Source organism: Lepisosteus oculatus, chromosome 6 (genome assembly GCF_040954835.1).
Source record: "Lepisosteus oculatus isolate fLepOcu1 chromosome 6, fLepOcu1.hap2, whole genome shotgun sequence".
Lineage (NCBI taxonomy): Eukaryota > Metazoa > Chordata > Actinopteri > Semionotiformes > Lepisosteidae > Lepisosteus > Lepisosteus oculatus.
Window position 1 is genome coordinate 53,242,652 of NC_090701.1, and position 14,652 is coordinate 53,257,303.

At 41.3% G+C, this 14,652-nt stretch overlaps 1 protein-coding gene across 9 annotated transcripts in view; it reads right to left on the reverse strand.

The window, feature by feature from the left end:
• The window catches only part of stau2 (staufen double-stranded RNA binding protein 2), a 115,166-nt gene that overhangs the window by 31,872 nt on the left and 68,642 nt on the right, over positions 1-14,652 (reverse strand). For 4 of the 9 annotated variants that reach the window (XR_011189943.1, XM_069191572.1, XM_069191573.1 and 1 more), the window contains exon 13: positions 11,761-11,874. The exons of 3 other annotated variants lie outside the window; for them this stretch is intronic. Coding sequence is in view for 4 of the 6 variants with exons in the window: in XM_069191572.1 (XP_069047673.1) it covers positions 11,761-11,874 (114 nt within the window). In the remaining 2 variants the exon portion in view is untranslated. The remainder of the gene's footprint in view (positions 1-11,760; positions 11,875-14,652) is intronic. 2 more of the 9 variants (XR_011189944.1, XM_069191570.1) reach the window with 1 other exon arrangement.

Genomic DNA, 14,652 nt, shown 5'->3' on the forward strand with positions numbered 1-14,652 from the left:
TCCTCAGGCTGAGGAATAATTTCAGAGGGTCATGATAAATTGGTTGAGGTGCAAATGGCTGGGTCAGTCCAGCACAATAAAACCACCCAAGACTACACCCAACTGTAAATTCAAACACCTCTGATAACTCTCCTAATGACCAGTCACTAATGAAATGACAAAATGTGCTAACAGATGGTTTTCTAGCTCAGTGATTTGTGGATAGGTAAGGGTGGGTAAGAAATATGCCTCTATTTGAAAAGATATTAAAGGAAAATTCATCTGAATTTTGTTCTTTCATTCTGCGTTTCACGATTTGTTATGTAAATCTAAGTTTTACTTTGTGTGACATTTCTCAGCGCACCTGCAGTCTGCAATAGCTTCCCGTCTACCACACTGGGAGGCAGAATTATCTGCTTAAGTACTGCAGTACTTCAGGTGTACTCACACCTGACAGCACAGGGCCTCTGCAGTCTATTTCAGTCTGCACACTGCTCCCTGCTGCGTACACAATGCCCCCCTTCTCGGCCTCTCTACGAAAAGACCACTTTAAACCGTCACTTCAGCAATGAAGCACTTCCCGTTTGACGGAGAGCACTGAATTCTATTCCTACACACTTGTGGTGCGCCGGTCAATAATCCACATCGGAAAATGAACACGTTCAAGTAGGCAGCTGCGCCAGCATGCATAGGCTGCAGTTAGTTAAAGGTTTATTCCACGCTGAAAAGAGAAGAAAGGAAACGCAACGTTTCGGCTGAGAAAATGAACGTGACTCATTGCCCTTCCAGTTGGAAGACATTGGAAGACACAGACAATGCAACGGAAGCGCTCCTTCTGCTGGTGCCCCATCATGGATGACACAGAGCTGGGGTCTGGGAGCATTCTCGGTGAAAGCCTGCTTGGCAATCAGGTTAATGCAGCTCTCGAGTTCCTGCTCCCGCATGCTGGCGACCGCTTTGAGCTGCTCCCCGAGAAGCTGCCTGCCGAGAGCCGAGACCAGATAATCAGAGCCTGAGTCAACAGCGGCGATTCGGAGGGATCAGCACAAGCCACCAGTGGAGAAATTTAAAGCCCAGGAAAACTGGGGTGATGTTAACTCCTTAAGTACATCATCCGCAAGATCTACTCCCCCCCCGAGAGTTTTCATTTAACATGCCTTCCGTATAATACTGACTTGGCAGAGCTTGGAGGTAGCGCTGTCCGTCTTATTTCTATAAACCCCTGAATGTCTCAAGATCGGCAGTGTTTTCTGCAGACCCCAAAGCCATTCACCGGAAAAGTCAATGTGGCAGCTAGTTATGTTCAATGAATATTTGATGTCTTCCAGAAGCAGAATCTGGATTTCTAGGGCAACATGGCGGTGAAGTGGTTAGCAATACTGCCTCAGAGTCCCAGGTTCAGTTCCTAGGCTGATATTTGCTTGGAGTTTTGCTGGGGTGCTATCCGTTTGTATGTTCTACCTGTGTTTGTGTGGGTTTCTGTCAGGTGCTCCAGTTTCCTCCCAAAGCCCAAAGATACACTGGTAAGTTAATTAGCTCCTGGGAAACTGGCTCTGGTGTGAGTGTGTGAGCGTGTGCCCCGTAATGGGCTAGGCTCCCAGCCAGGGTTTATCCCGTCTTGTACCCACTGCTTGCTGGGATAGGATCCGGCTCTCCCACGACTCCACATAGGATTAAGCTGTTAGGAAATGCATGGGTCTATCTGGATGTCTGAATTATGACACCTAAATTCTGAGACAGGGCGTACATCAAAGTTTCAAGTTCATGAGGTAAGATGTCAGGAATTCTGTCCGTCATACACAAAGTTTTAAAATGAGTTCAGAAAAGCGTGACTTATTTTGGAAATACGATAGGGTCAGTATACCCATACATAGGCACATAGTCATCTTTCTAAGCATTACTAAATTGCAGAATGTCTTTGTATGTTTGTACTTTGTAGCAAATATCACATGAAGTAAACACAGGCAAATATATATAGAAACAGGGATATAGTCTAATAAAAAGTCTGCAGTTGTTTAGCATTTTTGTCCATCTTTATGCATGTTATTCATTTATCCTCATCATTGCTATCATCAGTAAAACACCAATGAGCAAACATGTTTTGTGTCCCCCATATATAAAGGCAATGAAATGGATATGTCAAGACACACACTTACATTGAAGTCATTTTGAAATGGACTGATCATTAGTTTTTTACAGGTAAGCAAATTCAATTTCAGGTCCATTCATACACTAACTTAGACATATGGATCACAAAAATGTAGCGACTCTGAAGATTGACATTTGTTTTTTTCTCAGACATTTCTGACTGTCAAAGAACAGGTCACTTTTTTACATCTGCAATTCAAACCCAAAAATACACTAAAACCAGTCCCCTAAACACACAGTGCGCCTGTAGGGCTTGCCTATTTCAGAGCACTGTACTGCATATTCACATGTGACCACACTTTCACGGAATGCATTCCTACCTTAGAACTAGTTTAATTTGAACAATATGTCTGTATGATTTTATTTTAAAAAATGGGCAGATCCATCACTATTTTTTTCCTGGCATGAATATGTAACTTTTGATTGAAAACTAGATGTGATAGCTCCAAGTCCGGTATTTTTTTGGAAACTAATTAAAAACAGAAACGGGCCAATATCAGGCTCCCCTCAGCTCTGGTGGAAGATATACTAGTGTGCGCTCTCCAGTCGGTTACCCTCCTGTCATCTTGGTCTTTAATCTACGGGCGAAGTCGGTGATGTTTCTCCGTACCCACTGTTTTCTTTTCCAGAGGGCCGCTTAAACTATCAACGGGTTCCTTAATGTGCAAGTTCATGTTTATATTTTTGTCCTGATAATCATTTCCTAAGGCAAGCCAATTCAAACCAACCCCCCCCCCCCACTGCCTCTTCCCCAAGATCTGATGAAAATCAGACCCCCCACCACCAGGACTACCACCTACCCACGGCTCCCACTATCTCACCCCCCTCTCCCCGTGAGCATCCGTTTTAATTTTCTGAATTCTAATCTCCTGACTTGAAAGTGGTTTCCTAAGATAAACAGATGATAGACACCCCAGATGAGTGATTGTGTTGTGGCACTGCTGTGTTTTCCCAGGAGGCCGCGGGCTCTGAGAGGGCAGCTGGGAGTGTAAATGACAGTGGAGTGGGGGCCCTCGCATAAGATTTCAGCGCCGTTCAAAGACAGGCTCACGTAGCCCTGGCTCGGCTGCTCGGCAGGCTTGACAAATGGGCACTGTGCAACCCTGTACCTCCTCCCGAAACAGGAGCCTCTGATTTATACAAGAGAGCCCGGAGAAGTGAGGGACCTGGAATTCCAGAGTGAAATAGTAAAAAAAAAACACAAAACTTTTTTTTCTTCTCCACAGAATCATTTCTCCCCCGTACTGTATAGTGGAAACTGACAAGATGTGAGAAATGGGCATGAAAGGAATGGAGCCAGCAACCATCATATTGAATGTGAGATAAGAGATCCAGAGGATGGAAGACCAGAGAGTAAAACAATATAATGGCTTTACGCACGAGAATGGCAAAAAATGCAATAACCTGGGAAGGATTTCTCGCTCCTTTTAATTTTATTTGGCTTTCACTGGGGATGATTCAAAACACTTAAAAAAAGGCTGTACAATATGAAGCTGTGACACATTTTCCTTACACAGGCTGAAAGAACCGTGTGGATTACTGCTTTGTTAAGATTCATACTTTTTCGCATTCCAGGACATGAACATGTCGGTCGGGTGGCAAAATCAGAACTTCCAAATTTTTCATTTTTAGAAATTGCAGCCGGAAAGAAAGGTGGTGAAACCCTTTAGCACAAAGCAATCCAGTCAGCTTAAAGAAAGAAATCAGGGCAAGGAAATGGATTCATATAAAGCAACTACAAAGAAAACAATATGTCTGTTTCCTGTTTTAATTAGTAGAGCATTTTCTCTTTTGGCCTTCATATCTGGAGTGTATTTTCATTTTCCTGAGGTCACATAAAGAAGGATGCACTGATGTACTGACAATAATGAGAGTTCTGTTAGCCCTGCACCAAACCATAACGCAGTTCTGTGCATTTACATGTGTAAGAAATTGTCTAGTCTGTGGGCGCCAGGATTTATGACTTTAATGAGAGTCCTGGGTATCGGCAAAAACTCTCCCACAAGCATGGCTCTAGGAGAGCTCCCCATAATGAAAATAAAAGTTGCCCTTCAGCCCAAGGTTCTGCCTATGTAATCTGCAGCTATATTACACATCTGTAGGTGTCCACACAGAAGAAAGGCAATGCAAAAAAATCCCATTATACTACATAAATCTAATCAGTAACACTGAAGATACAAATGTCTCATTTAAGAAAACAGTTTCCTGTTGAGGTCTTCTCTACATTTTAATCCAAATATATTACCGGGATTCATAAATTCAAACACAAAATGGCTTAGAATATTTTAGAGCATCCAGATTCTAACTTGAAGCTGTTTAGTTACAGCTTTCACTTTTTTATGCACTACAATGTGATACAGGACATGAAAAGTGAAACTGTGAATTTGTATTACAAGTAGTGACAAATACCTCCAGTCAGTCAAAAGCTTTTATCCACTATAAATCCTAGCATATGAGTTTTCATACTTATTTCTGCAAGCTCTTAAACTTTGAAATTTGAATGTTAGTTTGAAATGTGTACTGCAGACTGTAAGATCCACTATAACAACCAATAAACAAAGCAGCCCTTTTCAGTGTTTTGCAATATTTAAGATCTTTAGCCACTTATTGCAAATAAAGACACGATTCATCACTGAGAATAAACCTCTGCCCAATTAATACAGTGTGAGGCCTCTGAGCAGCAGTTCTGATGTTTGAGGGGGAGAGATGAGTGTGGCAAGTTAATATGAAAACAAAAAAGCACAAAAGGAATTTAAAGGGAACATAGAAATGAACACAGAAACAGGTAGAGGACCAACTAACAGGTCTATATGCTGAGAATAGAAGACACAACAGAAGGCACTTCTTTACACAAAGGGTTGTGGGGGTATGGAACGAGCTCAACGAGGTATGGAACGAGGCTAATGGTCTGGTCTCCTCTCATTTACAATCATTGACAAACATGGCGATTATCCAATAAGATATGAACTGAAAACATTTCACATATTTATGACAAAAAGATTTCATGTAACAATATTTTACATTTTCTTCTGTAAAGAACCACAACTTAAAACGATTATAAAGAATGGGACAGATGTTCTTAAATCCCATTAGAGGACTAAAGCAATGCTAAAATTACATTACAAAATTATTAGGCCAAATTTCAAAATTACAGAACGGAGAATGCAAAATCTTGTAAGTCGCACTGAAAGCTGTATTAATATACACATAAAACATCAATGCCTATTAGCTAAAGGGGCTATAAAACCAACAGCAGGAAACTGAATTTACAACGCAAATTACCAATGCACAGTTTAGCAGTTAAATTGATAAACTTACAGATTTCTAATAATCACCTAAAACATTTTTTCATGCTATTTCAAGAACTTCAAGAAACAATTCTGTGACAAAGCAAAAAAAAAAACCCAACAGAGCAGTGTGACAAACACGTTCATCTGGAGTTGTGTTAAAACTGGAAAGACAAGCAGAAAGGACACTACATAACTCTAGAACTCTAATATCCATTTCACCTATTAGAGAAAAAATAAACCTGCAATTAAAACTACTCTTTAAAAAATTCTGAGGCTGCTTTCTCATGGACAAAATAAAGTCAATTTCACATAAAAATGAGCTTGAGCGTTTGGCGTTTACAACCAGGGATAAAACGGAAAGGAATTACAACAATATCACAATGAGTCAATTAATGAAATTGAACAAAATAAAAATCTTTTAAAGTTTGCCTGAACAAGAGCAATGGAGTATGTTTTTAGGAAAACAGTGTCAGTTCAGACAGTGGCTGTAAAAAACAAAGACAGAACAAGGCTGTTATGAAAGCATTACATGACACAACTGAAAAGTTTTCAACAGCTGCCGGTTAGGTAACACTTGAACATCCAACAGGGGCGGCCTGCTGTACTAACATCTTTAAACACCCTGAAGAGGAGAGTTCAAACGACCAGGGGTCTGTAGGTGGCCAGCAGGCTCACTGTGGGGATCTTGTGAAGACAAGCAGAGCAGTCACTCAGTCATGAATCAGACCTGCCAATAGCTACCCATTTTCTCAACAGGTGTCTTTATCTTCAGCCCAATCAATTTCTCCCTTCTTGTCATAATGAAAGGCTTTCTTTCCGACAGCAGGAATGCAGGCACTACAAATTGCTTCCTAGGCAAGCAGAAATGCACGGCAGAGGAAAACCAAGGTCAAAGAGCCAATTAATTTTCTTCAACAAATGAAATTTTCACTTCTTGGGGGAAGATGTTTAATTCTATTTACCAACGCGCAGTGGATACCTAGGGGCTTATTCAATTTGAAGGGAGGCAGCATCAAAAAAGACGAACAAACACTGATACCGATAAAAGGACCCAATTTAATTACATTTTTATCAGGAGAGAAACATTTTGACACTTCATCCAAGCAGTAAAAATGAACAACTGAGTTTACTTAAAAGAGTTTCTGATTTCAGCAGACAAAAATATGATTTAGGATTAAGTTTTGAAGCTTCAGTGCAAAACTGTAATTTTGCATTTTAAGTTCCGTGAATTGGAACCGTTCTTTGTATTTTTGGACAAAATTAAATTACAACACTGGCCTCCAGTTTACAAACTCTTTACTGTTAAGAGTGTGTTACTAGAAGCACATTTCTGAACCATGTCTCCATTCATGAGTAAAACGGTTTAATAAAGTGGAACACAGCACAAAACCAAATATCTGCAATTTATTAATGAACACTGGCCAGAGACAGATCAATCTGGGATTAAGGCTGATTTAAAATTTACTCTAAGCAAACAAAAGAAGCTTTGTCCCTGCAAAAAGAAATGAAATTGTCATTTTCTGTTTGAGTAATACAGTACATGTCATTGCATAAGGAGTGCAGTGACACATTTCTATTGTGAAGCAGACAAAAGAAAAATGTTTTTTTTCTTCCTCTACATCAGGGACTTCTTTCTCTTCTCCTCATCTACTGTTATCAGCCAGCAGCTTCCTACAGTAAATGCCTAAGTGAACTGTGTGAGACTTGGCTCCTTTCTGCAGCCCTGTCTCTAAACACCTCTCCTTTATTTCTAGTAAAACGCCCACACTACACAAACACACTGGGATCCTTGAGCTTTTTCTTTAATACAACATAACAGACCTGCAAATACAAAGTGAAGCCCTCTGGTTATTCACCTTAAGGAGGAATTAGTCAAATTAAATCCTAATAAAGCAAATTGTTCCTCTTCCATAACATGCCTGCAGGATTTAATACATGCTATATGCAGTGTGTTTCAAATAGTTTAAAACATGGAAATGCTTATAGTTTTCTGCAGCAACATGTAAAGACATGAAACAACATTTTCCATCTATTCTTTGAAGTTTACAATGAACAAACAAGACAGAAGCTCAACTACCGAGCACTGGCAACACTAAATATCTTGGCATGCATGCCAGACTCACCCTGTCACCTGCCATCTCAAAGCACATGTTACATGAGCAACACCTTACTCCCCCATCCACAGACACTGGCAGCTTTGCAGTAGAGTTAACTGTTTAGTGGTGCATATACAGTACCAGGTTTACAGAAGAGGTATATTACATATCTAAATTAGGTTGGAGATTAGGGGATTTTACAATTCAATAATTCAGGTTTAAACATTAATGCTCTTTAACTTGAATGACGTATCAGGACATAGAGCTGCACTGAAGAGTTATTTGAGACTTTTCACTTACTGTTACTGGGTTTACTATAGAAGGAGTTAAAAAATACAGATAAGGGAAGAGGTTCAAGCATTGATTTGACAGTGCTGTACCTCGCAATTAACACGTTTTTTTAATAGAAATCTGTCTTGGATTTGATGAAGGTTAAGAAACATAATAATGTAAAAACTGGCTGCAGAATCAGCATGGATGAGTGCATTTCGAACCACAATTAAAGTAAAATGGACACAGGAACTTGCAAAACCTCCATTTACATCACAAAATTACCAGGTATGTGCAGCGCCTTATTGCGGTCATTGTCTTCGATTCAGAACAAGGCAACAACATATCCAGCAGAGTGATGCGACCCTATTACATTGTAAACAAGCAGGCTTGTGAATACATCTCTTTTAATCCAACAGAACTCCTGCTCTCAACTTTCAGACAGTTTTGCCAACAAACACTACTTACTGCACGCAGATCACAATGGAACATTTCTGCAGTGAAATATCTGCTGCACAACAGGAACCGATTCGCTTGTACATCGCAGAACCTTAGTCATTACAGTGACTAGTGAGCAGGAAGGGCTGCTTCACGATGCAATTCATGCGAACTCTCACACTGCCCATGGCGAGACCAGCAATTTACAACAATGGTGACCATACAGTACTTTCATTAAGTGTGCGATTCTGCGCTTAATTAGAAATTTGTCAATTTGTTCTATACCGCCAATTAATTTATTTTGCTACAGAGATTTAATAACTGGTCTTGAGAAACTGGGACTGCAGTTCCCCTTTAAAGTGGTGCAGACAGGTGTCACATAATGTGCTCAGAAAGTGAAAGTACCAACCTGCTTAAAAAATACCAGTCCACACAAACCAGAAGCCCCACCCCTTCTTGATGATGACGACGATGATGATGATAATGATGATTGTGCTGTTGTTGTTAATAATTTCTATTTTAAATAGCACCTTTATAAGGAGCTTACAGTTAGAAAACAAAGAAACCAGTTAAAAAAAAAGCATAGGAGAACAAAATTGGCACACAAAAAAGCAAGGGTTTAGAATGCAGTAGAAGATGCAGGGATGAGACACAGAACACCAATTAAATAAAAGCCCTTCTGAGGCTTCTTCATTAAGACGAGTGATTTGGACACTCAATGGACACTGTAGTGAGTTCAGTGCGATGTCATGGGTGCACCTTAGGAATGTCATTCAACTTTCAACTGTGAAGCATGGATAGGTTCTTTAACCTTTACCTCAGGCTGGGCTTTTTGACACCTTGTTTATGCATGAATACATTTCGGAAGCATGACGTCCAGAAAAGGCTTGCTCTGCGCACGTCCTACACCCCTAAAATTAAGCACATTTTCCTCACATGATGGGACAGGGTCCCCCTTGAACAGTTTTATCCTTCCAGAAGTAGGAGTCGGCCAGAAAAAAAAAAAACCATTAAAAACCTGGATAAATCCAGTCACCGTAGCCCAATTCTCTCCTGACACACCCTCACAAAAACAACAAAGGTGACAGACGAGGGGAGGCCATTCGGTCAAGGAACTCATCAGGTGTTTCTTGAAAGAAGTCAGGGTATCAGCTTCAACGACATGGCTAGCAGCTTGTTCCACGCTCCCACAACCCTTTAGGTAAAGATATCTCTTTCTTGGGTTTAAATACATTCCCACGCAGCTTCCACTTGTGCCCTATGGTTTGTGTTTCACTGTTCGCCTCTACTAGACAGCAAGCACACCAGGTGGGGCGCTCACACACAGACGATCTGGGGTGGGTGAGGGTGTGTTTGTGCAGTGTTGTCTCAACTATTCTATAAGGAAGGCCAGGGTCTAGATACATCATGGTGGACGTCTCTCTTTTGCTGTATGCTGCAGATTACAAAAGATATGGAAAGAGAGGCTCTGACCTGGCGCTGGGAGGAACTGATGTACTGGGACTGAACAAAGTGGGGTATGGCAAGCTCACTGCTCCCAGCTACAAATGCCAGATCCTGCATCTGATGTAGGTCATGCAGGTGCGGAAGTGCAGAAGGACTACATTTCATTTTGGTTAATGGCCTCCTGCATCAATTACAGATGAGTACTACGGAAGTTGAAGAAGACTGAAGTGAGCAGCCAGCTTAACAATCAAGATCCCTTAAACTGAAACCGACTGAACTCACTTGGACTATCCCTACAGAACGCCACAGCACCCTCATGCAGTGAAGCCCAGGACTCTGAAGGAGCCCCAAGACTTCTAGGGGTTCTCTCATGAGGGTAACACAGGTGTTATCCATGTGTCCTTGTGTCACTGATGGGTCAACAGTCAACACCTAATCATGCTGGAATAGCTAGATGAAGTTTGAATTGAAAATAAAGGAAGAGTGTAATTATGAAGCTTATATGCATTTCTATTCCTTGATCCAAAGTTTGCAGGTATTAAAATTAATGCAAAAACATACATTCATCAAATAGCACACATCACGAATCGCAGCAGAAAATCTTGATCCCTAGAAAATGTTTTAAAAATAATACATATACACTGAGAGCCATTAAAATGAGTTGCAATACTGCGCCAGTTCTTGTATTTTTAGTGCCTCTCATGGTATACATACTGTATATCACTGGGCTAAGATACAGAAGTCTCTCCAGCTGCCTCTTCCTCCTTTGCAATGAATGATCATCATCGCTTTGCTACAAAACAAAAAGCACACATATACGGTACCATGCCGAGAATGTGCGTGCAGGGGAGTGTTTAGAGTAAGCATGTCGAATCACACTCCATTCAGTGTCTAATTTGTCCTGCGAGACATTCATCCCTGTGTACAGGAATTAAGAGCAGCAAAAAAAAAAAAAAACTCATTCAACAGTTGGTTCTGCATCACTGATCTTGGCAACAACAGGGCGCTCCCTTAAACAGCATTCTTTCCCATCCTGACACACTGTCCTCACAACTGAAAACCCTATTACTGGCTATAGAACAGGCTTTATTAGACAGAAGGCTTTGAAGGTCAGAACAAAAGATTCTCCTATGTTTAGTTTAGATAATGTAAGCAACTGGTTTTCTGCTCCAATGCTAATGCACAATGAGGCAACTTCTGAATAAGATGCCTGTATGACAACGAAGCAATCTGCTGGATATTTCACTATAATTAATTCAGAGATAAAAAAAGAAACCCCGTACAGCCCTTCTACTCTAGGACTGCTGCTATTAACTGATCATAATCATTCTCAACATGGAAAAATGGCATATTAGGTTTTTCCTAATTGACGTGAATAACCCAATTTTAAGTGCTGATTGCTATCAAACTTATTACAGGGATAAAAAAAATTAACAGAGCTATCAATTCCCATGAGATAAATCATCTAGGAGACAGCTTTGGAAAAAGACAGTTGCCTGACTAACGTAAGACAGCTACTAGATAGATAAGATAATTCCAAATTTAGCTTCAGAAGAAAATGTCTCATCAGACAAGCAATATTTTTTTAATTCAATTGACAGATGAAGAAACCGAGTAGACTTTCAAAAAATGGAAGACTCAACCTTTCATCTTCACTGTCAAATAGTGTTTGTCATTACGAGCAAAGGGAATCAGGACAAACTGACAACTTGTCTATGGTCTATCTTTGTGAAACAAGAAGCTGTCGACATACTCAAGAGTTTTCCAGGATCACACAAACACAAACCGCCGCGAAGAAGCACTTCCCTGTGACTCAATCACCATTGAATACCCTGAGATTAACTTAAATTGCAAAGAATGTAACACTACATGTCTGTGAAGTGTTCCCCCCTGCCTCTTGCCATTAAGATTCCCAAGGCATGGCCTGTTTGCTGTCTACAGCTCGTTTTACCTCTGTCTGCACGGACTCTCCACACAAGCATGTGGCCACAGGACATATGCCAGAGGAGCCCGGTGACCTGCTGTCTCCCTCCATCTGTTAGCCACCCCACAGTGAACAGCCCCCCGGTGGATCCGAGTAGCGGGAACGGTACCTGGTCATGGCTAGCTTCAATGGAGCTCCCACTGCCATGGAAAGTCATCTGCACAGGTGAAAGAGTTAGGTAGGTCATGCACTCTTTGCCATTTGGCCCATCATTATACTGCACCTGCACAAGAAAAATATGGGCAAGTATACTAATATACTAATTGGCAAACAGTACCGGCATTGTATCAGAAGGCATGGCGTTGGCACCCTAGCGCCGGTCAACAAATGCACAAAGAGCTGCAAAAGAAAATCTCCCGGAAGTATGGCTGGCACGGGCGTGTCATCGCTTCATTCCGGAGACTTAATGGTTAACTGCCTACCACTTTGCCACCCAGGGCGGGCTCCATCAATCAGAAAGCCTGCTTGTGGATCGAAGGGAGCATTTCGATGGCACCGACGACGTTACCGGCCATCTGATCTACGCGAAGACCCAGCAGCGAAAATCAGTTTTAAGGGCCCGTTTTCACCCAACAACTCATCGTGGAGGATATTATCTGTGACTGAAGCTTTCCAGAAAGAGGAGTGAGAGAATCAAGGGTGGGTGAGTTATGTGCACATTTTAACCCAGCAGCGAGAGGGGTGGAGGGGTGGAGGGGAGGGTTTTGGCTGAGCCAGACTGATGAGAAACGGGTCAGAAAGGGTTGGGTAGACCAGCACCACACAATACCACAGCCTGGGAGAGCCCAGGCCCACTAACCCTGTCAACAGCCACAATGCTAAATAATGTGCATGCAACCCTAGGGTGACTAGGCATATTCACAAAGCAAGTTTTTTTGGGGGGAGGGTTCTTTAATAACATAAGAGACACATAACATAAAAGTCCTGACAAGGCCAATAAAAGGTAATTTAGTGTTAAAAAAAGAAGTTAAATAAAGAGAAGAGTCAAATACATTTCTAATATGTTTTGGAGAAGCAATTAAATGCTGTCAGATATATCTGTTATCTGTTTTAATTTGAGGGAAGGCAGAACCTGCGCAGTCCTAACACTGGCAGTGGGCAGCGTTCTGGACTCATAACTGGAAGGTCGTGGGTTCAGATCCCAGGTGAGACAGTGCTGCTGTACTGTACTTTGAGCAAGGTATTCTGCCTGAATTATTCCTGTAAAATACCCAGCTGTTCAAATTAGCAGAAACGGAAGCTTCTTTGAATAACTACCAAGTAAATTAATAACTTCAAACTGTCCGGGCCTAATTCCTGACTTCATGGGATTTCTCTGTTATCTTGTGGGATGATTACTGTGAAGATACTGTATCTGCTAATTATATAGTCTTCCAGCGCAGGCAGCGTATATACAATGCTGACTTTACCTTAGACACTCCAATTAGCAAGCTGTAAAAAACTCAGAGGAGAGAGGCATTAAAGAACCTCACCTTTTAAATGCCAAATTTAAACTAATAAATGAATATAATCACACCATTATATTCAGATGTTCAGGAAACCCGATTCTAACTTGTTGTGTGTAATTGTTTTTAGCGCTTTCTAACTTGTTTGCAAACAGGAAATGTCAGGCAAATTTTGAATACTTTTCTTTATCAAACATTAATTGTGTTTAACAAGGAAGGTCAATATTTAAATCCACGACAAATGCTTAAGAAGTACTAAAAGGAAACTTCACAAGTTTAAACAAACAGATCCATGTTAAAACCTATCACACCACTAAGTCCAGAGAATTAGCTATGCCCACCCAAATATTCCAGAGCCACCATCTACCAAAACCCTGTCCCAGAAAAGCATTAATAGCCAGCAAATGTCACTTTCAGCTACTTCCTGCAAAGTTGGAGTTCCTTGATCTGCGTGGGATTACAGAACATCGTATTTTACTAATCTCAGCTGGTGGCAGACCTACTGCCAGTTTATCAGACGGCTCCTGTGACACCCTCCTGCCATCAGGCTGCAAGGGGTGCATGGAAATCACCCAGAAAGTGAAAGGACTGCTTGCTAGCTCATTAAGGAAGGATAAAGGCCCATAGATTTTTACATGATGTATGGCACAATCATTGTGTCAGGAAAACATATGCTTGATTACTACGCCTCAGGTTCATTAATCGCTCTGTCTAACACTCAGCAGTGGGTAAAGACTTTCTTCTGTCTGTTAAGTAGCACTGTAAACATCATTCAACCAAAGGAAGGGGCCTTTGCATTTGGGCAGCGCACCATAAAAAAACGAAAAAAAGGACCTCAAAGGCCCAGCAGAAAACCTGTGAAGTCTTCTGAGGAGGACACAGCCTGATGAGGCGGAAAGCAGGCAAATAAACAGGCAAAAGTCGATAGCTTGATAGTCTGATAGATTTTTTTAATGTGTCATGTTAATAATGTTTTCAGCAGGGATATACCTACAGTGATTAAATGATGTTCCTTTCGGTGCTGTTCAACTAACGTGAACAGTACTGTAATATATATTTAGAATGATGTAAATATTTTGTCCAACACTCAGTTACTAATGTTTCCAAGTTGACAAATCTTTTTAAAACAGCAAGCAAATATACATCAGTTCTAACATGCAGTGCTGAAAATGGCTTTTTTTGCTGTCTTATTACTGTTTTACATGCTCATAAAAAGAGACTGCCTCCCCTTTTAGACTTTCTCTGTCCATGACTTCAGCCATCACTGCTCCCACAGTCTTGGCAGATTACACAAGCTAAGGAAGGCTGGGGCTGGTTGGGGCTGGTTAGTGCTGGGAGGGGAGACCTCTAAGACAGTGTTTCCGAGTATTCTCCCAGCCCTGCTCCAGGAGTATGCCTGCGTCTTTGGATTTCATTGCAACTGGACGGCAAGTGTGACTAACAGGGCTGCTGCTGGCACCTGGGTTTGCAAATCAATGGCGGATGACGTCAGTTCCCTCCAACATGTGAAGAGCTTTTGGATCCTTTGGGATGAAAAGTATGATACAAATGCAAGC